At 36.6% G+C, this 27412-nt stretch overlaps 1 protein-coding gene across 1 annotated transcript in view; it reads left to right on the plus strand.

The window, feature by feature from the left end:
- LOC121072245 (sodium channel protein type 1 subunit alpha-like) overlaps positions 1–27412 on the plus strand; it is a 97722-nt gene that overhangs the window by 33137 nt on the left and 37173 nt on the right. Inside the window, 13 exon segments of the mRNA XM_040561688.1 lie at positions 5365–5483; positions 9664–9753; positions 10598–10726; positions 11430–11521; positions 12432–12704; positions 19072–19135; positions 19792–19933; positions 20083–20289; positions 20732–21037; positions 21743–22123; positions 23297–23429; positions 24159–24397; positions 27005–27178. Coding sequence (XP_040417622.1) covers positions 5365–5483; positions 9664–9753; positions 10598–10726; positions 11430–11521; positions 12432–12704; positions 19072–19135; positions 19792–19933; positions 20083–20289; positions 20732–21037; positions 21743–22123; positions 23297–23429; positions 24159–24397; positions 27005–27178 — 2349 coding nt within the window.

Raw genomic sequence — 27412 nt, forward strand, 5'->3', positions numbered from 1 at the left:
GTGCATTCACCTCCGTACCATTTTACAGATTTCTTTTTACCCTTCTCTGAATTCCATCTTGTAAAGCCAAGGAGTCGATCAGCACAAACTATGCCAATGTAACAGTCTGACAGCTGCTGCCTGATGGTTAGAGATTATAAATTGCTGCCTGGGGAAGCATCTATCTGAAATTATATTGGTCTAAAGAGAAACTGCAGAATGAAGGAAAATAAGTATTTGCAAGAAAGATTTAAGACAAGTGTATGGATTAGCAGATGACACTGTTGCTTCACATCTCTGTTAAGATCTCTGCATATACAATATCTGATTTATCTGCAGAACCTATGTAAGTTTGGCTTCCAAACTTTCAAATAGGGTATAAAAATGGTTACCTACAGCTTTGATCAGGTTATGCTAATGAACACATTCACCTTGCTTCTTTAGGAAGCCTAATTAGCTGTACAAGAATTTTAGGAATTTCTTCTTTATTCCAAATTTGAGTCAGGAGTGAAATCATCCATGATATGCCTCATATAATACTGCAACCCCCTCGCTAATTTGGTGTGGGGGGTGGTGGTGGTTTTTTTTTTTTTTGGTTGGTTGGTTTTGTTTGTTTGTTTCTTGGGTTTTGGTTTGTTGGTTGTTTTTTTGTTTGTTTGTTGTTTTTTCCTGTTTTCAGGATATCATGGGCCAGCAGAGCTGAGCTCTTGCTACAAGTTCTAAAGTGGATCTTGCCAAAAGTTCTAAGTGGATCTTGTGTGGAATCACCACTTTTTTTCTGATGTCAGTGGAGTTTTTTTCAAAAATGAGTGTCCCTCTTTACTTAATGTTGAAAGCTCCCATTTGAAAATGTATTCTTTCAGATCACCTCCTTACACTGTAAAAGTAGCGAGGTTCAAATGTGTCAATAGCAATTTTCAATTTTGTAGCACGATTGAACAAATTCAGTTTTTTGTTTTGTTTTTGTTTTGTTTTGTTTTTTCATGCATTGAAATCTGAAGCATCTAGAATGTTTCGCATTTCATCGTTGGGACTCTTTTCTTAAGCAATAGGTTTGTACATGTCATGATTTTATATAGGTTAATCCACATTTAGACAGGAATAAATAACTGTGTTGAGCTGGTATGAGAGCCTTAATTTTTGGATAAGGTTAGAAACGTTGGGTTAGAAACGGGAAAACCTGTTAAGAGAAATAAACAGATAGGTGTGCTAGCATTCTGTTTGGGTATGTAAAACCTACAACCAAAGAGGATGTATTCATGCCCAATATTAATTTGAAGCTGAAAGGCAAAAGCAAAAAAATCTGTCAAAACAGACGACCTCTGTTTGACAACAGAACAGCCTATTATAGCAAAGTCACACACCTGATAGTAGTATAGATTTACACTGTATTCCAGATAGCCTGAATGTGAGCAACTGTACCCTGGGAACATAATTCTTCTATGATAATATAATACCTGTTCTTATATTCTTCTGATTTTATTATAATGAAATGCTATTGACCATGTTGCTCAGTAATGCCTATTGTTAGAACTGTTAAATTTAGCATTCTAAGTCATTGCAATACTCTTTACTTTGTCTAAAACGGAGTAAAAATGAACCTGGATTTTACCTGCTTTTTACATTCCTCTTCTGTTTAAGAGCAAATCTGTGTGTTCCTGATACAATGGTGACTGCCTGTCCATGCTCAAGCTGCCATCACAAAGGATCAAGGAAGTTCACACTGCTATCTATAGAGAAAAGATCAGCTGGAATCCCTGAAGATCCCGACCTGCAGGCATGCATCAAAATCTGGTCCACTTAGTTCCCTACTTTAAGGGCTGGCTATTTTGTCTTGAAGCTAGGCTGACACATTAAAGAGGAGGGAAATGATAGTTGGAATTAAATGGGAATTACTTCACTTTCCTCCTTCTATAATGTAGATTTAGCATTGCTGCTGATTGCCACTGCATGCCCTGCCTCTTGCCAGAAGGATGTTGATTGATGCCAGTCACCTAATGTGATCAAACTACTAGCTCCTGGGATTCCCAGACTTGGCTTGGCTTGCAGAATCAAAAAGAGCCTGTAAAATCACTTTACATAACTTCATTACATCAGAAAAGTTGAAAGCACTAGTGATTTTAGATATTGTTGATGGCTTTAAGTGAAATAATTTTGAATTGAAAAGTTCTAGCAAAGCAAAAAAATAAGGTCTAGCTAGAATAAAATTGTTTGAAAAGATAAAAACAAAACAAGAAAATGCCAATTTCAAATATGCCACGAGTCTTTTGTTCTAGCTGTCCCTAGGGCTTTCCCCAGGAAACCATTTGCTGTGAATCTAAGTTACCAGCACAACATGTCACCACTTGCCTTTCAGAAGGTGCTATGAGTTTTTAGATGGTGTTTATCTAACCGTGGGAAGTGGAAGTGCAATGCATTAGCACTCAGCCTTCCTGAAACTACTTTTAAAGTCAACCAGGAGGAAGGAAAGGAGAAATAAGGTTTAAAGAACTCTCTGTCCTGAGAGGTTCTCAGAGGCTATGTCTTTGCTCAGCGTGGATTCTTCCCTCTTAGCTGCGTCTTGTCAAAATACTCTTTCTTTGCCCTGCAAAGAATGCAGTGTCTGGGTCCAGATCAAATATGACAGAAGTTACAGAGCTGGGACCCAGGTTACAGACACAAAAGCTGCAAATTGGACACTTCTCTTTAGCGATTTCACTGAATTAATATCCACACCAGCATACTTTGAGTGTGAGCAGTGTCTGCCTTTATAAAATCATTAAAGCACTTTATAAAACCTAAGCCCTGGAAAGTATACATAATCCTGAATATTAGTCTTATAATTTATTTAGAATTTATTTAGCTTTTCTCAGTATATGCCTGCTTTGTCCTGATAGCTTTGGGTGCAATGTTTCATGTTCATCCATGATGCCTACACAGTGGCTTGCATCTGGGCTGGGACTGGGGTGCCATATCGCAGGCTCACTAGGGAAGCTTACACAGGGATTGGATGTTAGCTGTTACCTGCATGTTTCAGGAAAATTCTCCTTCAGAGATGAGATACAATTTTAGTTCATGTTTGAGGCTACAAGTCCGAGGACCAACAGAGTCATTCTCAAGGCTCCCATCACAGAGATGTTTTGGGTGAAGAATCAGAACTGAGATGGGAAATTTAAGGCTTGTTGGTTCTGCTTATGCAGGGCAGCAGAAAGTAGAACAGCTAAAATAGCAGCAGCTTCCGACTGAAACTGGAGCAGTGCCAGCATGCTGTTATTTTCCATAAGACATGTTAGAAAAGAGATGTATGTTTAATACGCTTGTGTTCAAAGATTTTTAAAAAGATGTAGGTTGACTAAATGTAGGTGGTGTAGTTTTAGATGCAAAGTTGGTAGGGAGTGTGATTTTTAGAGTTTTTTGTCAACTACCTCATAGCTACAGAAGCTGGGAGTGCGAGCTGTGAGGTCTGGGGGCCAGGGATGGACCTGAGAAGGGAAACTTGCCTCCACTCAGAACATTGTACCAAAGAACATTATTCGTCTGCTTGGTTGCTTCAATATTTAAAATGAAATCTTCAGTTAAGGTCAACCGCCATTACCCTTGAAAGGTCGTTGTTATCTGTAACTGGAAATATAATTTAGGAATGTTAGCTCGAGCTTTATCCCATTGCTGTCAGTTCCATATGCAGATTCTCCATTTCTGTGCAGAAGCAGAGAAAAAAAAATACACCTCTTACATCTTTCCTACAGATTTTGAGCTTGTGCTTGTGAAGTCTCAGTATTACGGACCCTCACTATTAAGGGATTTGGTCTTTATTTGAAGGTGTGCTGTGCAGACCCAGGACAGAGAGTCAGCTCAGGGAAGAAGCCAGCAAGTTGGGCAAACTTTTCCTCAGGGATTATCCCTGACTCCTCCTCTGCTTTCAGTACTTGGTACCCACCACAGACTGTTAGAAACCCTTACCTCCCTCCATCTTCCGGATGCTCCTAGAGATTGGTATCTGTACTTCACGGTCCATAAATACTAAGCTTCCCAAATATAAGCAGACTAAAGAATCATCTTTCTTGAACCTCTTTGGCATATTTTCTTGGTGTAATGGCCTTCCCAGAAATAGTTTTGTAGTCCACTTGCTCATGGTCTTGAAGTGGCACTTGACCTCACAGACACCAAAAAAGATCAACATATCCTTTCCCACATTTCCACTGGCATCCTAGTTTACAGCTCACTTCTTCAGCAACGTAATGATAAAAAGGAGGCTTTATCATAGTTTATCCAAGAAATGTACAACTCTGACAAAACATAAAAAGCAATTTTAGACATTTTTCTTTGCCAGATTCTTCAATACCTGTAATTGTGTTTGCATTTAGGCCATAATCCTTGCATCATCCCTTCCACGGCCTGCAGGTCTCCTCCAACTTACTGATCCTTCCCTCTGCAGTGTTTTTCGTTCTCTTTTGATTGATCCTGCAGCTGAAGAGCACTTGAGCATCAAAAAGAAACCTGACAGTCCACATTTCCAGTGCTGTATTGTTAATGTTGTTGCAGCCATGATGGACTGCAGTGTAAGCAAAGCAATGTCTGTAGGGTTTGCATTCATGTAATTCATATTTGGACCATGGATTTATTTGAGAAAAACATACAAGCTTTTAGGCCCACAAAGTCATCATCAGTTCTCTGAAGTAAGGCTTGGATGCCTTCATGTTTCTCTAAATTTGATAGGCTCTTTAGCTGTTAAATTTAACAAGTTCTCTGTGTTCTGGGGAAGATTCACACCTTCAAACCACAATTTTGCAGAGAGGTCATCTGGGATGTGTCTCTTGTTCTCCTCTGGTAAGGTGTATTCAGATGTCCACAGTCCTCAGAGCTCTGCCTAGTCATCGCTAGATGTGTTATTGCTATTTCCCTCTCTCTTTAGTGCAAAGACCAAGAAACAGACTAGAATTTAAAAAAAATGAGAAGGAATGGGCAGTCTACTAAATCAGTTTGTATAAAAATTTCTCTTATTAACACATCATTAACATCTACAGGTAACGTTTCCCTGTTTATGGTATTTTGAACAGGAAGAGAGAGTTTTTGATGGGAAACCATAACTACAATTATAATTTTAGTTAATTGTTTCTGCATCTTTTTTTACAAGAAACAGATCATGTAAATATATCATATACTGAGGATGTTTAACAAAGCAGTATTATAGAAATGTTAATGAATTAAATGTTCTATATTTAAAATTATATTTTTGTACATCAGGTAAGTACAGAAATAAGCTTTATTTTGAAAGTGAGTCTTTATTGTGTACTGGCTATTCAAAAAGTTATAATTTTGGTGATTGTCACTAGGAAAGGTATTTAAATGAGCATTTACATTGAATATAAAATGTCTTATGAAATGTCTTTTCTTCCTCTTTTTCAGACCTTTATAGTATTGAATAAAGGGAAGGCAATCTTCCGATTCAGTGCCACCTCTGCCCTGTACATTTTAACTCCCTTCAATCCTCTTAGAAAAATAGCTATTAAAATTTTGGTACATTCATATCCTTTTTCAATGGTGGTTCAAAATGTTACACAAAAAGTAAGAAAAAACATCTCTTTCTATTTCATTGTAAATAAAAGTTTTCCATAAGCTTTTAATTTTAATTTTATTTTACAGTCTGTCTTATGTTAAGTTTCTATAAATACTAAGAAATTTCTATATATCACATAGATACATTTTAGCTATCCTGTAGAATTTCAGTACTTCTGCTGTTGAAATTTACAGGTGGATTTGATAAATCACTGATCTTTTAATTTTCAAATCTTTTTCATTTTTTTTAAACATTCGTTATAGACAATTTGAATTTACAAGAATTTTTCAGAAAAAGTTTCTTCAGATTAACTTTAATATTAAATGTTTCTGACTCTTTTTTGTGCTATGAAGCCTATCCATAATATATGTATATATATGTATATTAAAAAACAGTTTGTGCTCACAAATTCCAGAAAAGCTCTTAGTTTTGCAGGCAAATAGGTAAATAAACAGCTGCTCAAAAACAGCTATCTCAGGTCTAAGTTTTTCCTGCCTTTTAGGAGTCTTTCTAAGGCCATCCACACAAACAGCTTTAATCTCTGTTGCAGTAGCATGCCTGGAAGCCTGCTTCAGGCATGCTGAATCTCACACTCACAAACTTGCCCAGTTGCACCATATGCCTCTGCCAAATTTCATACACTGCCAGAAAGCATAGGTAGCTGTCCAGCAGGTACTTTGCAGTGTATTTGTATGTGCATCTGGTGGACAGATTGGGGGACCATAACTGATGGGACAGTGCACGAGATAAGGTTTTAGTCTGGCATGTGAGATTGGTGCCTGATGTTTATAACAGTTGATGCATGTTTCTAGACAGTGAGGTTTTGCTGCAACTTTCTTGCAAAACTCCAGGACTGGGAAAAGTAGCCACCAAATGAAAACTTGAATATGATAGTAAAACTTTTAATGTTGAACACTTAGCCAAAGGCAGAAGTCTTGTTTCTAGAGACTGCTGGTGGAGTCTTGTAGGCATTTGGGAAAGAGTAAGAAACAAGGCTGACTGCTCATGAGACCTTTACCTCTGAGCTCTCTGGAAGTTAAAGCAGTGAGAGGAGGAAAGGAAAGTGCCTGCAGAGGAGTGAGGGAGCAGCTGGGGACAGTAAGTGACCTGACAGACCTGAGGACACTGTGGTGGTGATGGTGAGAAAATGCAGCCAAATACTGACAAATTGAAGCTATTTTTATCTTAAATATAGAAGTAGATTTTTTATTTTCTCTTAAATAGAAGGATGGGTGCATAGTTTTTTCCTTTTTCTCTTTTTTTTTTTTTTTAGTTCAGTGTAGTGCAAACACTGCAACTATTAATGTGTTTAACCACTTAATATGTTCTATGATAAAGTTTGGATTTCAGATGTTCATATTTTGTCAAGGTTAGTTTATAAGAAAAAGATTAGAGGGTAGTATGGCTTACTATTTTTAATAATCTTGTGACTTTTATCAATAATCAATAATCCCTCTGCCCTGATGTTTTGAGGCAAAGGCTTGGCATTGTGGCCTCTGTAAAAGATTTGTGCCTTTTGCTTTCAACACGAAAGATATGTTTTGAGCATAGTGAAATGGGCGCATCTTGGAGAACCTCCATCTGCATGTCTTCCAAATTCTCTGAACCTCTGTGTATGGTGCTCTGATCACATGTGCCCACACGCACGGTCAGATGTTGCTGCCCCTGCACAGAAGCACAGTGTGTCTCTCCCCAGTGTTCAGAGACTTCTGCAATTGTTCTTCCTCACTGTTGGTACTTATTGTAATACCAAACGCAGGAAGTGGTAACAGCATGAATTTCTCTGCTGACTCACCTCCTGGTATTTCACCTTTTTTATTCCTCCCTTCTTGCCTGCCTGACTCAACTCAACGTAGAATGTGCAACTGAGAGGGCAATGCAAGAGTGATGGAGGATGGCCAGACTTTTGCAATGAATAGGAAAGGATGAAAAGGTTAGAATAGGAGGGGGGAGGTGAGCAGACAAAGAAGGCAGGCAGCAGTGTCTGGAACTGCAGAGTGCAAGGAGTGTTAGAAAGGAACAAGGAGATGCTCAAATGAAAAAGTGGTACCTTGCAAAGTACCCCTATGATAGCCTCTGCAAAGTGAAATTACTGTGTTACTCAGCGTTTCCTGACTGCCAGCAGCTGTCTGTGAAACCAATGGGTAATATCTATTTTTTCCAATCTCCATCTCCCAAAAAGTCCACACAGCTGATAGGAGACTTCAGTTGCTGCAGTAACTGATTAGCGCAAGGCTGTGCAGTGGCTCTAAACCTAATCCTTGCTTGTATAAGAGCAGTGTGAAAAATACAGTACATTTCCATGAAGAAGCCACCATAAATCAGAATTGTTTACGTATGTGTATAGTTAAATTCTTATACAACATAAAATACTAAATTAAGGGAAGGTTGAGGTAATAAGTCAAACACTCCAAATGTAGAAGAGGGAAGAGAGGCACAGACATTGAATGTACCAGTTACATCGGAGATTCAAATGTGAGAAAGCCTGGCGAGAGTTAAGATTTCAAAGTATATTTGTTTTGAGAGAGAATAGCACTTTGGCCATGCAGCGCACACACATGGGGAGTTATGTACAGAGAGTGAGCGACATGCAAAAACCTGCCTGTGGCCTTTGCTATGAATGACAGATAGCTGTAAACACATAATACACTACACAGGGCTAGAACTGCAGCTCTCCTAAGAGGACATTCAAATGCTTTAACTGCTAAGATTATCTCCCAACTTTGTTCTTGGAATTCGTAAGGATTCAGTGAATAATTTTTGAAGGTACTTCATTTGCTACATACATGGAGGATATAGGATGAAGAAGGAAGAGATCCTACAGGCAAATCTAATTTGTTGCACATTTCTGGTTTGTTCAGAGAGCATTGTCCACCCTGTCCACCAGATGAGTTATATAGGGCCCTCTCTAGTCTGATGCCTGACTTTTGAATGCCAGCCATTCGTGACTTAACGTTATTTTAAATTAGTTTTTGTGGTATGTGATATATATGGTGGTAGAGTTTTTTTGTCTAGCCCTGTAAGAATCATGACATCCTTCTTTTTAGTTCAGTATCAAACATATGTGTTTAGCACCAAAAATATAATCTGAATGGATAGTATTTATTCCACCAATTCATGTGAGGTTTCTGTTATTTTTTTCACATAGTAATTACTGATACATTATTCTTAAGAACATCCCTAAAGTAAGAATACTGTTTTTTATTTACCAGAGTGTTATATATCCAATTACATTTTATGTACTTTGTTTTATGAGACAACTGAAACTACAGACAGGTATCTCCAAATTTTTCCACTACCAAAATGAACCCTCTTTCTATAATGGAACTTCCCAACTATGTTAATTCAGAATCTTGAATACTGTCTGTGGATTGTGCGGACAAGCACTTCAGGGCATCGTAATTAATTATTCTAAGCCACGGAACAGTGATTTTTACTATTCAGAGCTTGTATGGCAACATGATCTTCAACATGAGTTAAGTCACTTAAATAAAGATATCACAGTGTTCATTGCTTGTTCAGCAATTTAGACAAAGGTCACCAGCATATCTATGCGAAACAGGAAGGTAAATCCTTCCCTGTGATTTCAATATTGACTCAAAAAATATGTTCAATTTGGAATGGTTCAGCAGCTTTAAGCAATGGTCTTAATGCTAGCACCATTCTTCTGTAAAATTTAGGCTGAGCTCTTACTTCTCCTATTCCTCTTTCACCTGTAGTGAAGCTTATGTGGGTTATTTTTAGTTTTTGTTGTTGTTGTTGTTTGGGTTTTACCCAAAGTATGAAAAAGTATGAAAATACACCTCAAACCACAAAATACTATCCACTTAATTTTGTAAAAGACATTTTAAAATTCTGGTCTCTTATATACAAGTTATGTGTCTGTAAACTGCTTTCTTTAGTTTAAACTAGCTTCTGTTGCAACTATTTTTAAACACATCATTTAGAGAGATGACTAGAGGAAAAATTAACCGTTTGGCAAAAATGTGTTGTATTGCTTATTTTTTGCTGCCCTCATGTGGCTATTTTGATTCAGTTTTTGACCTACTCAGGCTAGTTATAAATGGCAATATTTTGCTGTACTTAAGATGGATGGGTCATATGATATTGCATGTATTACTATTGTGTTTTCCTTAACTATTATCTACATTATTCAGCATGCTTATCATGTGCACTATTTTGACCAACTGTGTATTTATGACCATGAGTAACCCTCCGGACTGGACAAAGAATGTAGAGTAAGTTGCATATATTATTTAAAGATAGCCATGTCTCAATTCCTCAGGGAGACAATATACCAGTAACTGCAGTCATGTGTTCTGCCTGGAAATATCATGAGATACTATTTCCTCTCTCAACTACATAGAAATGTTGAATAATTATTCAAAACTCCATCTGGGAGAACATTTGGGTAGGAAAAAAAAAAAAAAAAAGAAAAATGAAAGTTATTTACAGATGTTGTACTTGGATTCTACTAGTTCTCTCATGTTTTAGCATCTTCTCTTCATCTCTTCATCATGTTCTCTTCATGGTTTAGCACCTACCCCACATTTTTACACCACTGCATTAATAGCAGAACCATGGCTGTCGATTTGTAGATGTCAATTAAGGACAGCATTTAAGCAAAAGTATTGCTAAAGTAAGACTTCAGTGCATGATTGTATTCTTCCTTTCCTAGACTTTATACTAGATGGTTTAGATGTTAGTGATTCTGACAGTATCCAGTATCTTAGGCTCAAAACATTCTTGGGTTACAGTAACATATCCAGCATTGTATAATTTTAAACTGTGTCACAGATAAATTTTTAATATATGTCATTTATTTGGTAGTTTTATTTCTTTTGATTTATGCACAAGATCAGGACCACTGTCCTGAACATGTCAACATGTCACAACTAATGCATATAAATACATAAATATGTACAATGAATATAATGTATTTTCGAAGAAACTGCTTATTTACTACTTTCTTTTCCAGTTTTGAAATTTAAAAAAATCCTTCATTTGATCTTAAGATGTCTAGCAGAATGCAGATATAAAACGTTGTTACTTACTTCAGTTAAATTTTCTAATATTTTCCAGGTATACGTTCACTGGAATATACACGTTTGAGTCACTCATAAAAATCATTGCAAGGGGCTTTTGCTTAGAAGATTTTACTTTTCTTCGAGATCCATGGAACTGGCTCGATTTCACTGTCATTACCTTTGCGTAAGTGTTTGTTTTTTGTTTTTTTCTGAAAGTGAAGGCCAAAAAGGGCATGAAATTAGTATCGATACATATCAATTTTGTCAAATGGAAATTCTTGTACGGATTTACTTTATCTAAAACATTTTTCACATTCTGATATGCATATTTTGATGTAAACATAAATACTGCAGAAGCCATTAGTCCAGTTAGTATTAGGCTAATTTCATGTCCTGCATTTTTTCCTCTGAGCAGAAAAGGAGCATCCCTTTGACTTCATTCTACAAATTTACCAATCTAGTCTAGATAAAATTTAGGCTTTCAAAGTTAAATCACTGTGATTCACTTCAGAGACATTTAACTTAACTGAAGGCTCTGAAAGCATATTAACACAAGGCAAACTGCAGTGAAAGGTAAACCTCTGACTGTTGCTATTTAATTTTTTTGCTAAAAACGCCAAAACGGTCTTGATGAAAGACCCAAGTAAGTAGCATAAACTTTGCCTAAATTCTGAATAACTGTGATTTAATCCTACAGGTATGTAACAGAATTTGTAAACCTAGGCAATGTTTCAGCTCTTCGAACTTTCAGAGTATTGAGAGCTTTGAAAACTATTTCTGTAATCCCAGGTAAGAAGTAAATGGTGTAAGGTGTTAGGCCCCTTGTACCTCCCAACTGTTCCTTTTTATCCTGTCATTGTGTTTGTGTGTGAACTCCCCTATTACAGATATGTGACAGAGTTTGTGGACCTGGGCAATGTCTCAGCGTTGAGAACATTCAGAGTTCTCCGAGCTTTGAAAACAATATCAGTCATTCCAGGTGAGAGCTAGGTTAAACACTGAGGCTGAATTTAATTCACTAAATTCATATTTTTTAAACATAAGCCTTATTTTTTTCCACAAAAAAAAAGCAGGAATCAGAAGATATTGGAATTCACTGAGATCTGATTCATTGCTTTTTAACATGAGCTCTTTCCTTTTGAAATCAGCCTTTGAGTTTAACAGATTCTTGCATGAGACATTGCAGTACACAGCGTGTGTGGTTTGCATCTTACGATGTCAAGCTTTCTTCTCCACATTCAACAAATATCAGTTACCCTGAAGTTTTCTTACCCATGTGTATTTTACCTATATGATGTTATGTGGTACTTGTTGTGAATCTTTGTGTCTGTAAAATAGAACTGTTTTAAATGTTGATTTAGTAATGAAGATAAAGGAATAAGATAATAAAGAATAGCATGGGCATTGCATGGGGGATTTATTATCTTAAAATTCTGCAATTTTCCAAACCATCTCCAGTTTTATAGCATTAAATTTTGATAGAATTTCTTGATAAACAGGATCTTTAGTACTGTATTCTAAATCTAGTATGTTATAAAACTGTTAATGGCAAAGGTTTGGGAGCAAGAGATATTGACAAAAAAAAAAAAAAAAGAAGACCTATGTGAGATTCACGTACAGCATGAATAACAAAGTCACTTGTTTTAGTATTAAAACAAGTATTTTGAAATATATGCAACTCATTCCATTCACAGTTTCAAATGAACATGAACTTCAGCTATTTATTCATCTTCACAAGTGAAAAAGCTCTTCACAAAAGTGTTATTTCACAGACATTACAGTCATTTACTTGGGCTTTTGCATGAAATCTATAACTTTACTAGGAGACGTCATTTTTATGCTTTAAAAATATTTTGAATATCAGAATAAAAATTCCTTTACATTTACAGGTTTGAAGACTATCGTGGGAGCCCTAATTCAGTCTGTGAAGAAGCTCTCAGATGTTATGATCCTGACTGTGTTTTGTCTGAGTGTATTTGCACTAATAGGGCTGCAGCTGTTCATGGGCAACTTGAGGAATAAATGCCTGCAGTGGCCTCCAGAAAATTTTACTCTGGAAACAAATATTACTTCCCAGCTCAACAGCACCATTGGTGAAAATGGTACATTGGTTAATTCAACAGTGGCTCCATTTGACTGGAAGGGGTACATTGAGGATGAAAGTAAGTATCGTCAGCATAATTCTTATTCAAATGTTCTGTGGCTGACTCAGTTCTTAGAAAGAAGGAGAAGGAAGAAAGATACCTTTAGTTAGAAAGGATTTAGTTAGTGGTATATTCTCTTTCTCATCAACCTGCTCCAGTGGCTGGCAGGGAAGAGGGAAGGAAGAGCATGGTCTCTCTTGTTGATACAGCTTTTTCTCAGATCTCTCTGCGAAATCCACACTTTCCCTGCGATAGACAGAGGTCCCAATGAGTTCCTAAAAGAATAGTCTTAAGCATTTTATATCCCCATACCCCAAAACAAATTCGGAATAGACTACTGTGTCATTTCTGACAGATGACAGAGTTCTGACATCCAGTGAGGAATCCAGAAAAGGAGTCCTCAGTATTACCACCATATATCCATTCTTGTGCTTCTCTGTCCTCATTATTAAAAAGGTTTATTTAAGGTCTAACATAACTCTTTCTGCTGCAATCTAAGCTAATTGTTCTTATCAAATTCACCACAGGCCTGAAAACAAATTATTCCCCATCATTAATCAATGTCTCAAAGGTATTCAGAGACTATTTTCATGTTGCCATGCCCTGTTCTCTCCTCTTTCAGTCTTTTTTCTATCACCCTTTTCTCCTAGGATTTATTTCCTAGACCTAGATCTCTCTCTCTTCTGGATCCTTTCTTGTTCATAAACATTCTTTATAAAAGTGTAGTACTTGCATCCAGGCTTTTCACCTCCACATGAGGCCTGCTAAGTGGATTAGATTGCTAAAAGGAGAAGAATTGCACATAGTAATTTATACTTCCGCTTTGTATATTCTAGGCTAGTGCTTGCCTTTGTTTACAATTGCAACATCATTAAATCATGTTTAGCCTGTGGTCTACCTGTCTCCCGAATCTTTTACAGGCATTAACCTTATTAGGTTCCCACTTTGTATTTGCACAGATCATTGTTCCAGCCTGAATAGCATCCTATTTTTACTGACCATCTCCCCAGCTGTCCTGAATCTTTTAAATGTTGCCATCTTCCTCAAACTCACCTGCCACCCTTATGAGATCAGTATCATGCGCAGATTTGACAAGCAGACTTCCATCCTCTAGATTAGTTAAATTCTTCAGTAGTGGAAAACTCAGAGAAACCTCCTCAGAACACATTTTGATGCATTTTTCCATTTTGATAAATTCCCATCATACAATTTTCTAAACAGTTCTGCTGATACAGAGCCGTTTGGCAAACTGAGAATAGACAAACAAATGTACTTCAGCACAGTTAAATGTGAGACTGCAAACCTAAGTTCCCTGTCCTAAATATCAGTGTTGGACAATTCATGTCGAGACAGGTTCACATGCACCAGACTGTAGCTGGTGGCATACATCGTCTCTTAACAGTGAAAGAACTGAATGGGAGAGAGAAAAAGGAGAGGGAAAGGGAAAACTGAAAACAGTGGACAGCTGTGAAGAGAAGTGTTGGGGTTCCCAGGTGAGTCTCCTCCCCTGGGTGTCCTTTCTAGTGCAGGGTGATTGCCACATAATACTTTTGCCATAGTAACCATATATTTTTTTGATTAGGATCTGCTCTAACTCCCTAGATGTTTTTCCTGCTTACAGAGCTATTAGCACTAATTGGAACACGCTTTGATCAGGGCAGGTGCTGCATGGCTGGTTCATTTTTATGCTCATACATGCATGTTATTAGGTCACCTAATATAAACCAAAAGCTACAAGCAAGAATAGGCTGGGGAGAAGAGGGGTGGTTCTCACACAGGGGCAATTGCTTCCCATGAGTACTTGCTGTAGCAACAGTGTTAACAGGTACTAACCATGAGAATAAAAACACATTAAAAAAAACAGCAGGAGAACAAAGGAAAAATAGTGCCACAGAGGCTCTGCAAAGCACTGTCAAAGCAGCTTGCATGAAGTGTTGCAGAGCTGCAACAAAGGCAAGATATAGAAATGCAGTTGGAAGGCCTTCAGCAAAGCACCTAAGATGCTTTGGAGCAGCCAGGACTCTGAAAAATTAAAACTAAAACTCTACAGCCAAAAAGCTAAATAGTATCCTGTTTGCATAAATAAATTATTGACTAGGAGGCAGTGTTACCCCTGTATTTAGCACCACTGGAATACTATAAAAAGTTCAATTTAGATGGAATGTTAAAAAAATGGAGAATGTGCAGAAAAGAGTAGAATGATTAAAGGGTTGGAAAACATGCTTTATACCAAGATAGACCAGGAGCTCAACCTACTTAACATATCAAAGAGAAGGTTTAAGGGGTGATTTGATTACAGTTGAAAAAAACCTCATGGGGAACAGAAATTTCATCATAGACATACCTTTGATCTAGCAGGCAAAGATATAATGGGTTCAATACCTGTAAGTCAAAGACAGACAAATTTCAAATAGAAATAATTCTAACCATGATCACACACCCGATCAATGACTGTGATTGATTTCCATCTTAATTTCTTAAGTCAAGATGTAATCTTTTTGTCAAATTCACTTTACTTAAACACTTGAATTCAGAGAGATCCCATGATACGGTGTACAACAAAGGTTAAGTAAGGTCTTCAAGGTCAAACTTCATTTTCTGTGTTTTTTTTTGGGGGGGGTGTTGTTTGGATGTTTTTTAACAATCTATAAACTCAATCTCTGATTTCATTTGACTTCAAGGAGACCTGAAGATCCTGAAAAATCATGCTGCATTAGTTACAGAATATACTTTAATGAATGGCTGCTTCAACCTTTTCTGTATTTACACACAAGTTCAAATCTATTATGAAATTATGAGTCTTACTATGAAGTTAATAAGCTTGTCCTTGCTTACAGGCAGTTTCACAAAGAAAAATGATCTTCTCACAGCTTCCTGTTCTCTTTTTCTGGGTGGGCAGATGGAATACAGAAATGGTTCTTACACTAGGTCCACTTAAGTCTAGTTTCAGTTGTCTTCTTCAGTAAAAAGAGTGTTACCTGGAGCTCAGAGAAGTACAGTGGCACTGTCTCACAGGAATACTACATTTTTTTATTCCAATAGTTGTGTATGTTATGCAAAAATAGGGTACATAAGCCCTAAGTTTTCCCTTGAGGTCATTTTCAGAAATGCCATTTAAGAGATACTTTATGTAAGCACTGCTGGCATTAGTGAGCCAAACATTATTTTTTTCCCCGTTCTTTTTCTGAGATATCAAATCTGATAAACTTAATGCTAAATCCATTTATCTTGCCAAGTTTGCCATAAGCAATTTTTTTCTGGGAAATAAACCTTGCACTGACTAATGAAACACATTCTTCAGTTATTAATTATTATTTCCTAGATAGCATATTTGTTTCAAGATATGCTGTGGTACACAGAGGGGAGACTGCAAGAGTAATTCTGAAATCCATCATTGCTTCTTATAGAATTATTCAAGTGATGTTCACATTATCTACTCTTCTGCTGTACTTTGCACCTCAAGTCCATGAGATCAAAATATTTTGGCTTAGCAAAATCTCCTGGAATGTCCCTGTGCCAGCTCTGTTCTTTCTTTCCATGTAATTGAGTTGAAATATCTATTTTCTCTTTGCCTCTGCATTTTCTTAACTTTTTAAATGGCTTAAGAAAAAATATATTTTCTTTTAGTGCTTTTAATTTCTTAAATGAAGATGTTTAGTTCATCTTAAACATATTGCCAGTGAGTCTTCTCAGAAATAGATGGAAACAGCCTAAATGAAGTAAATGGTGTGGATCAGATAGGTGTGGAACTCTCAGAGACTGAGGCTGGTAGAGAAGACAAGTCCCATGCTCAGTAATTTGAAAGGAGCAGAAAGAAGCTGTAGTTGGCAATGAACAGAGCCCCTGGCGTGTGCCTAGAGTCTGGCAGAAGGGGGGGGGAGAGCCTGAGGGCCAGCCCAGGTGGTCTCCCAAATGTCCCAGTGCAGTATCATTAGTGGAAATTGAAGGGTTTGTAAGTGCTGACCCCACCACACGAGTTTGTTTCTGATCCAGTGTTGCAAATGCTTCTTACGTAAACCTCCTGCTTATCAGGTGCCATATGATTTTGCAAGAACTGCAAGGCTCCTACTTGTTTGTGCTGGGTTTCACAAAGGTTTCATCTTTGTCCTATGTACTGGGTCTGGCTCACAACTATTCACTTAGGAAGCAGTCAGTGTGAAACATCTCAGTATCTATTTTATGTAATAACAGTTATGCTCAGTCATTACCCTAAGGTTATGCAGCCAACTGTAAATTCCCTTAAAGTGAAGTACTTGCCCATCAGGGATTTTTTCATATTTCCCAGTCAAAGAAAATGAAGCCAACCATATGTCTTGAATTTAGTGAGAAACTTTTCACATTACATTGGCAAAATACCTTTCTGAATTTTGCATCTATTAGGGGCTTATGCCATTCAGCCTGAGTTGTTTTAAAAAATTTCCTGTTCTGCTATTTTGAGCATTTGTATCTGCCATCCTGAAAAACATGGTTGTACCAGAGTATTCAGAGAAAGCCCGTGTGGCTATTGCCTGTGGAGCTGGCAAGACCACCATGCTCCATGGCATATCTTGGATAAACCTCAGAACTTTAACACAAGCCCTATTTCACCAGTTCAGCTCAGCTGCAGCAGTGCTGATTGCGACTGACTGCCCCACGTATACTCTATCCAGTCTGGTTTGCATTATTCCCAACCAGCTGTTATGTTCCAGCATGTTTTAATCATGATTAGCTGACATCATGCAGAATAAGGTTTCTTTCATATAGGTCAGCTGTGGTCAGCATCAAGTCAGCTAACTTTGCTATTTACAGCTGGGTTTCAGCACAGTGCAGTTCTGCAAAGCATACCAGCCCAGCGTGACAGCAGCTGCACACAGGGTTGTACACTTTGCGCAGCATAGAAGATTGTACCCTGTATGCATGATTAGATACTGAAATTGAGTTCTTCACAGACTGTCAAACAAAATCTATGTGCAGCTGAAAAACCTAACTTGCCCAAATGGTGAATTTTGCTAACAGGATGAGAAAGATAAGAGATGCAGCTGGCTTGGGCATGGTGCACCTCCTGCAGCAAACCACCATGCTGAGCCAGTGACTTGTGACACCTCTTCACACCCAGCACTCATTAGCTTTTGTAGTGACAGCATGTGTAGCCACAGCCAAGTCTAAGCTCAGCTGCACCAACAGCATTTCAGATGAGATCAGTTTAAGGGAGACTAGCAGGCCAGTTCAATGGAGCAGAAATCCGATAGGGGTTTAAAATTTCCTCAGGAAGCAAAAAAGGAAACACCCTAACTCTGAAGCAGCTGTGCTTCAGAAGCACTGGAAGGAAGCTGGGAGGGTGCTCAAGGGAGTAGCACTACATATCTGGCCTGTGCTTGCAGACTTCCTCAGGCAGCACTTCTGGTCTGTGCTGGAAATGGGACACTGGGCTGTGTGGTCTGACTGTACAAATTGTGTCCTGCCTGTGGCTAAATGGGAAGCTTTGCTACAGGAGGAAGCTCCTTCTGTGATGAGTCTTTCAAAATAAAGAGCTTAGCTACTGTAGGAGTCTGCTTTGAGGGGAAAAGGACAAATTCAAGGATACAGAGAAAGTATATATTAACAGATACAACTTTTTTTCCTACCATCTCTTTATTCTTCTAAAAATGGACAGGTCAATGTTGTTGCCTATACCATCTAAAAAGTCTTTTAAAAAATACAGGATTACTACACAGCTTATGGATTGGTTAGCTACTGGGTGATTTGGTGGAAACTATCCAATTTCTCTTTCCTAAGGTGATCAATAATTGCATCATATACCCCTAAAACCCCTCTCACACAAGTCAGTGACTGTTGCAATTACTCAGTTTAGATGTATACCAGAGCCCTCAAACCAGTCAGCAAGCTAATTGCAGTGTGTAAGCACCTGTAACAGTTGGAGCCATTGGCAGCCATGTGGTTTTTTTACAGAACTCACGTATAACTGTCACAAGCATTTGTAAGTGACAAACTGGAACCCTTGGCAATGCTGATCAGAAAGTTTCCCTCCTTAAAATAAATTATCAGTATCTTTTTTTTTTTCCAAGTACAATTTAATTATTGTAATAAATAAGTGTAAAATATAATTTCACAGAGTGTGATTTAGTTCAGTGATCAGTCTGAAAGGAGAACAGTGCAAATCACCTTCACACAGCAGAACTTGTCAGGATTTTTAGTACATTTTAGCATTTTAACAGAAGTCTGTGAGAGATGGCACTTACTACAATTCATAGTGGCATTTACTCTGAAGTTACACTCCTGCTGAAAAAAATAATACAAGGTGTTTAAAATTGCATCTGAAATCACCTTAATGCTTTTAGATCTGGATTATTATTTCAGAGAGCTGTAGTTAAAAAAAATATTTTTTTTTAAATTCTTTTCTAAACAGGTCATTTTTATTTTCTGGAAGGGCAAAATGATGCTCTGCTTTGTGGAAATAGCTCTGATGCTGGGTAAGACCATGTTTCACAGTATTATTTCACAGTGTTCAAATTAAATCTGTCTTCAGATGTGCATGGTGGGATGCAGGGGTGTTATATTTTGAGTGACTACATTCTTTCACATAAGAAGTAATATTTGATTTTTACACCAGACTGTGGATTTGGATCTCCAGTCGCAATGGAATCAGTGGATTTCATTGACCTTGCTGGATTAGTTAATGATCTCAGTATTTGCATGGCTGACTTAGAAATCTGATATTAGTGTATTTCCTGCCAGTATGTAAAGTAACAGACACCACAGCTAGAAAACGTGCTATTTTCCAGCTCCAGTTGCACATAGGAGTACTAACAGGTTCAAGAACAGACAGTAGAAAATATTGACATTAGTTACAACATTAATAATTAAAGGAATTATTTGGATTATGTTTTAGAAGCTTAAACTTTTCACAGTAGGGTTTGTTTTGTTTTGTTTTTTTTATGTGCCTTTCCTGATTAATTTTTCTAGTATCCTTTAAAATAATTCTCTATTACAAGTTACATATTCTATTATTTATAGTCTGATCCACTATACAAGAACAATCAATTTTCTAATCCTAATCTTCTTCTGGACATTCGAAATGATAATACCAAAATACCTATGTAAGGTCACACCCAGTTTGTCTTTGCAGGCAGTGCCCAGAAGGGTATACATGCGTGAAAGCTGGTAGAAACCCCAATTATGGCTACACAAGTTTTGACACCTTCAGCTGGGCTTTCTTGTCACTGTTTCGCCTGATGACCCAAGACTTCTGGGAAAACCTTTATCAACTGGTGAGAATTTTTTTATGGATAATAGACTAAATATGTTTGCACCAGTAATGCAAGAAAATCAAGTATCTTATGTTATGTTAATTTTCACAGTATGAAGAACAGAACTGTTGCTAACTTGTTCTTGCTTATAAATCTATTCTTACTTCCAGACTCTACGTGCTGCTGGGAAAACATACATGATATTTTTTGTTCTGGTGATTTTTCTGGGCTCGTTCTATCTGATTAATTTGATTCTGGCTGTGGTTGCCATGGCCTATGAAGAGCAGAATCAAGCAACCATGGAAGAAGCAGAACAGAAAGAGGCAGAATTTCAACAGATGCTGGAACAACTGAAGAAGCAACAAGAAGCGGCTCAGGTATACCTTATGGTGCAATACAAAAGAATATTAAAGAAATTTTTCTAGAGATATTGAACCCCTGTTTTTTGAATTTGGAGACAGAAACTTCCCTGCTGGGTATTCAACATCAGAGTTAGCTCAGAGATTTTCTCTTCTGAAATAAAGGCTTTTTACTGAAAACAGTTGAGGCATAATCAAGAAGGAATATTCAAAACTAGAAATACGTTGTTCATTATGTTTTTCTTTAGTCTGATGTCATCAATACAGTGTATTAGACTTCTGCATTTTAAAGCTATTCATGAAAGGTGGAAGAAGGCTAATACCAAAGGCTATGACCATATTTTTAGAATATTCTATGAAAAGTGTTATGACTTAAGGGAGTTGGACTAAAAATATAAGTAAAATTGTAAAGACTGTCTTGGTTTGCTCAATAACACAAATTAATTCTGCAATGTGGCAGGCAGCAGCAGTGGCAGCAGCAGCAGTAACAGCATCTGCCGAGTCCAGGGAGCCCAGTGCTGCAGAAGGAGCTGGTGGGCTCTCAGAAAGTTCCTCAGAGGCATCCAAATTGAGCTCAAAGAGTGCAAAAGAGAGAAGAAATAGACGGAAAAAAAGAAAACAGAAAGAACAGTCTGGAGGAGAGGAAAAAGAAGAAGATGAATTTCACAAGTCTGAATCGGAAGACAGCATAAGAAGGAAAGGTTTCCGATTATCTATTGAAGGCAATAGACTGACATATGAAAAGAAATACTCTTCTCCACATCAGGTATTGCATATAGATATTTTTAGTAGCAGCATATATTTAAAGTGTCACAGGCTGTTACAAAACTACTTTAGTTTTCCTAGTATAGTAACATGACCCTACTGCTTAAAGAAGGGAAACATTGAGATTTTCATTAAATTTTATTATTGTTGTCAGCGTCTGACAGAAAGTGCAGTAGCTGCTAGGCCAACTTGTAAAAAAAAAAAAAAAAAAATTGTAACTTCATATCCCTATTCTTCTCATCATATTAAAAATATTCTCTAGTTGATTCTGTGTTTTTTTTTAGAGTGATTATATCTCATCTATACTTATTAAACCTTAACAGTGTTTTTTCATTATGATAGCCTCACCTTTTCTTCGTGCTTTAATGATGTTTGAGTTTGGTTCAATATGTGAAGGATGCTGCATATAAAGAAGCATGTGCATGTTTTTACTTTTTGCTTGATGGGTATTGTGCAACTAGTCAGTAACTTTAGTGGACATTAAGAGCAAGGAGTGATCAAAACTGTTTTTGTCTTAACAATCCATGAGCAGAAGTATTTCTATCTGCAAAATATAATGAAATACATACAGATGTTTCACAGCAGCATTTACCTTATGGGAAACATATTAAACAAAACAAAACAAAACAAAAAAAAAATGTGATACTAATAACAATGCTAAGTTTGAAGGTTTCAGCTAATAATTATAAATTTTGTTTGCCTGCAGTCTTTGCTGAGCATTCGAGGCTCCCTGTTTTCTCCAAGGCGCAACAGCAGAACAAGTCTTTTCAGCTTCAGAGGTAGAGCAAAGGATATAGGATCAGAAAATGACTTTGCTGATGATGAGCACAGCACTTTTGAAGACAATGATAGCAGAAGAGATTCTCTCTTTGTGCCGCGCAGACACGGTGAACGGCGCAACAGTAACATTAGTCAGGCCAGTAGGTCATCCAGGATGCTGGCAGTGTTTCCAGTGAATGGGAAGATGCACAGCACTGTGGATTGCAATGGGGTGGTTTCCCTGGTTGGTGGACCATCTGTTCCTACATCGCCTGTTGGACAGCTTCTGCCAGAGGTGATAATAGATAAACCAGCTACTGATGACAATGTAAGAAAGTTTTAAATAGCTTAGGCATCGTGGCTTTTTCTTACTGCACCAGCCAGTGTTATCTACAGAATGGAATCCTTGGCAATGCTTCCTGGTTGGTCAAGCTGTGAATGCTCCTGCATCTTGTAAAATCTTTAATAAGTAAAACAGATAAGATAGGTTTGCAACTCAAGCTTTTTTTTTTTTTTTTAAACTAATTTTCTCGTAACTAACAAATGCTATTTGCAGTTTCCACACACTGAAATATTAACTTGCACATTCACAAAAGCACTATACTACATTACTGTGCTATACTTTATTTTTGCTGCTATAAAGGTCTATGGCTGTAGTCCACAAAATCAAAGTTACTATACAACTGAAAATTGTATACAAAAATGTTATCGTATGTCTACAATAAATATGACACTGATACTACCACTTTATCAAAATTAGCATTATCAGTTAATTTTGATAACACACTTCTATATCAGCCCCGCTAAAATATAAGAAGGTAGTCAATTCTTTATTATCATTCATTCTTATATATTTCCATCCCTTGCTGGTGGAGTTCAATAGTTTAGACAACAAGTACTTCATTGGAAGATCACATTTCTACACACTCTACCAAAAATACAAATGTCTGTGTGAACATATGAGCAGCACATATTGCTGTCACTGTGTATATACATGCAGGTAAGAGAAGAGGTCTCTAAAATAAATGTCTTGCTTAGTTCAAAATTGTCTACTAACATTAATTAGAAATATACTAGCATGAGGAAGCATGAGGAAGTCATACTTTTCTTGCTACAGTTTGTCTAGTGTAAAAGACTAGTATGTTACAGGAAACTGAATTCTGTCAGCAAGAGCAAGGAAAAAATACAGTTTGCAAAAATTTTATACAATCTTTTGAATTCAGTCCTTTTCCATTTGTTTAAATAATTTTTCAAAGCTCAAAGGAAAGAAATGCAAAAATTAAGTGAATAAACTCTTGTTAACTCTTGAGCAGTAGGTAACTATTGCCTGATGTATTTTTTAAATTATTTTTAAGATACTAAAAGTAAGAAAAGTCTGACATTATAAAAATTGAAGTGCACGAAGCACGCATACATGCATATTAATGACAGGGTTTTATACAATATGTACTTATTTTATTACTGAAACATGGTCTCACGTATTATTTTTTTTTATTTGTAGGGCACCACTACAGAAACTGAAATGAGGAAAAGAATATCAAGCTCTTTCCATGTTTCTATGGACTTTCTGGAAGATCCAGCTTTAAGAGAAAGAGCAATGAGCATTGCTAGCATCCTTACAAACACAGTGGAAGGTGTGTGCTACTCATACCTTAATACCTGTTTTTTTCAATAAACATCTGAAAACATGAGTTGAAACATTAAAAATTATTTAAAATATCTCAATGAATAGATACTGTTCCACAAACCAACAAATATTTATCAAAGCTCTATATTCATTGAGGTTATTACACAAATAAGCATTTCTAGTTCATTGTTTTGCCATCATATGCCTTGTGGTCATTAGGACTACGGCGTTGTGTCTGATGGTCATAACTAAGAGGATGCTTACTCATATTAATTAAAGAATTATTGGACACAAAAAGACCAGTGAACATTTTTCAAATATATGTTACTGTTGCTAAAATATACGGATATTTTAGCAGTTATATTTATTCAATTACTCTTTAAAGAAGTGCTACTATAGGTGATAAAAAAGTTTTTTGTTTTGTTTTTTTTTCTTGAACTAGGAATGAAAATTGTGTTGAAAAATTTTACCTAACTACCACAATTTTGAAAGTAAAATATTTACGTAATAGAACAGCAAGTTTGAGGAACAGTCTGAATCAAGGAACAATAGAATACGTAATACATAAATTGGTACTGATGTGAATAGTGATTGAAATATAAAGAAGTTGTGCTTATAGGGGGTTAATCAATAACATTACAGATGGTAATTAACTTGACTGATACAAGTAATGAAGGCTTGAGATGTAGGTTAGAGCAATCACATACTTACTGCTGTGAACTTTGATTTCCCACAGAACTTGAAGAATCAAGGCAGAAATGCCCACCATGTTGGTATAAATTTGCAAATATTTTCTTGATCTGGGACTGCAGTCCGCATTGGTTAAAAGTAAAGCATATCGTCAACTTAGTGGTAATGGATCCATTTGTTGACTTGGCGATTACTATTTGCATTGTTTTAAATACACTTTTTATGGCCATGGAGCATTATCCGATGACTGATGAATTCAATAATGTACTTTCAGTTGGAAATCTGGTAAGTCTATTGTCTTTTTATGTTTATAATTTTGAAGGAAGTATGTCTGAAATAACTGAAAGAAGGAGTTTAACAGTGTTGTCTTGTTGTTGTTGTTTTTTATCTCTTTAGAAAGTGAATTTACTGGCCATTTATTGCTCTCCAGATAAAACACAACATTTTTGGAAATTTCAGTGTCAACCCTGGGTCAAGTAACTTAGGATTCTGTAAAATCAATATTTTCCAAAGTTCCGCAAAACCAGATTAAATATTTAAAAAGGGGGCCAATGCTACATTAAGTAAAGTCTATATTAAATAGAAGTTGATTTATCTAACTACTAAACCAGGAAATGCATTACTTCCATGAAAAGGACACCATGGAAATAAATGTAGTGTTTCATTTTCAATCAATACAATACAAAAGTGTAAATTATGAATGTGTTTTTAATTGCTTTCCTCTTGTTACTCTGTTTCCTGAGCACAGGTTTACAATCACTAGAAGAGCCATTTAAAGGCATTTCTAGAATTTTCCAGGCTAAATGACTTTTTATGTGGATACGTGGATTGGTTTCTTTATATGTTTTATGTAAAACTATGAAAAATATCCCGCAGTACTTTTTCCTCTCATAGTCTTTACATTTTTTAGAGTCAGATAATTAGTAAGATACCTTTTTGTCATGTTGTCAACTATACTTTCTCCCTTCTACTTCAAAAAGATAAATTATTAAAGAATTCAGGAGTTAATTTTCTGTAGCTCTGATGCTTTTGAACTGACAGGTTTGATCACAGCAAAGCATCTGCTGCTGTAGTCCTACTTAGTCTCTTATTTTAAGAATGGATTTCTTACAATGTGATTTTTAATAATCCTTGTTTTGTAATGAAGAAAAAATAACTCAGATCATGTAAATAACCACAGGATTCAGAAAGGAGAATTAATAGACAAACGTATAGCTGGTTTTCCTGTATTTAAAATAAGGGATATGAGTTTCCTAGTAAAATGAAAAATCTTGTGTTGAAGCAATTTATAGTCTTCTTCCAAACAAATATATGTATACAATTATATATTTATATTTATTTTATATATACATATATATGTTTGGAAAAATATATATACATATATATTATATATATATATATATAATATATATAAATTTTGGTGAATATCAGACTACAAAGAGAGTATCCTATCAATACAAGCCCTGAAAAATAGTCCCTCCCCAGCTTTCCTGTACTGCCCTTTTAGGTGTACTTGAAGGCCACTATAAAAATCTTTCCAGTGCCTTCTCTTCTCGAGGCTGAACAACCACAGCTCTCTCAGCCTGTCTCCACAGGAGAGGTGCTCCAAACATTTGATCATTCTTGTGGTCCTCCTATGGACTTGTTCCAACAGGTTAATGTTCTTCTTAGACTGGCGGCCCCAGAGCTGAATGCAATACAGCTCTGGGTGGGGAGTGCAATACAGCAGGTGGGGAGTACTCCTCGAGAACCTCACCATCCTGATGGTTAAGAACCTTATTCATATTTTCACGCTGTATTTATTCATTCCCACCTTTTACACATTTGTTTTAATCCTCTATCTTAAAAACTAGTAACTTTTCCCTCTCTAGTGTTTGCATCTGTGATGTATTTAAAAGCAGTAGTAAAATCTATCTTGAGCATTGGTGTTCCTAGGCAGAGCAAGTCAGAGTCTGGTCCATCTCCTGATTATCCCAGTTAGATTCTATTCTCTTTAACTGTTCCACTTTCTATTCAGCCTTCCTGAAAATGAATTATCAAAAACAAGAGAAGAGAGGAGAAAGAAGCATTTCAGACCAGGGTTCAGCCAGCCTTTAACAGTGGCTTTAGTACTTCCCTTTTCTATAGGATTTTTTTCTAATACTCAGAATCACAACAGCTCTCTCTCAAAGCTGCTCAGAGTTGCTACTTTGGCAACACCTAAATATGATTCCTGCTTCATTCAGAATATTTCATTTCACAATAAGAAACCATTACCTGGAATATCATGTTTAAAATGGACTCTTAAATGCTATTTTATTTCTGACATTAAAGTGATTGAGCCAATGAGCTTCACTAAACTTACTGGCAACACCTATGTAGAAGTTCCTCAGCTTCTTCAAGTTGTTGTATCTCAGTTGATTCCTAGCTGTTATTAATAATCTTATCTGTATTGAACTGAATGGGATTCTTGCAGGCTGGAGGAGCAAAGGAGCTCCATCAGGAGTCAGATTTGGCCTCATTCATGCTGCTGTATAATGTAATTAGTATACCAAAAATGATGTTATGCCATGTAATTTCTTGGAAAGCATTCTGGTTTATGTCGTGAAAATCAAATTAGGGATATTGTTTGTGCAGTACAAACAATATCCTTGAGAAAGTCCATATCCTGACAGAGTTGAAATTGGATTCTAAATGTTATAAAACAGAAGTTTATGTAATTTCTTCAGTGTAGAATTCAATTAATTGGAAAAAAAATTACTTGGTTTGTATGGCCTTTTTTAAGGTAAGGTGGTCATAATAAATCACTACAGTGAACTGTTTTTAAGTATCAGTTTTGGAGTAGCCCAAACAACAGCTAAACCTGTAATATTATATTTCACAAAAAAATAACCAACTGCATTCTGATTTCAGGTCTTCACTGGAATCTTCACAGCAGAAATGTTTCTCAAGATAATTGCAATGGATCCTTACTATTATTTCCAGGAAGGCTGGAATATTTTTGATGGTTTTATTGTAACCCTTAGCTTGGTTGAACTTGGTCTTGCAGACGTGGAAGGACTCTCAGTTCTTCGATCATTCAGATTGGTAAATATACATCAATTGCACTGATTTTTCAGTGGGGTTTCATTTTTTTTTTCCTTAAAAATGTGCACAGCTTCCCATGACACTAAGCCTTAAGTCTCTTTCATTATTACAAATCCATATTTGTTGTGGTATCTTACTGTCTTCAGTGGGAATTTATAGAGATCAAGACAAATACATAGCAATGGGTGCCTAAGCCTAATTCCAATTTATTTATTATATATACGTATTTTAAAT

This window comes from Cygnus olor, chromosome 6 (assembly GCF_009769625.2).
Source record: "Cygnus olor isolate bCygOlo1 chromosome 6, bCygOlo1.pri.v2, whole genome shotgun sequence".
Taxonomy (NCBI): Eukaryota; Metazoa; Chordata; class Aves; order Anseriformes; family Anatidae; genus Cygnus; species Cygnus olor.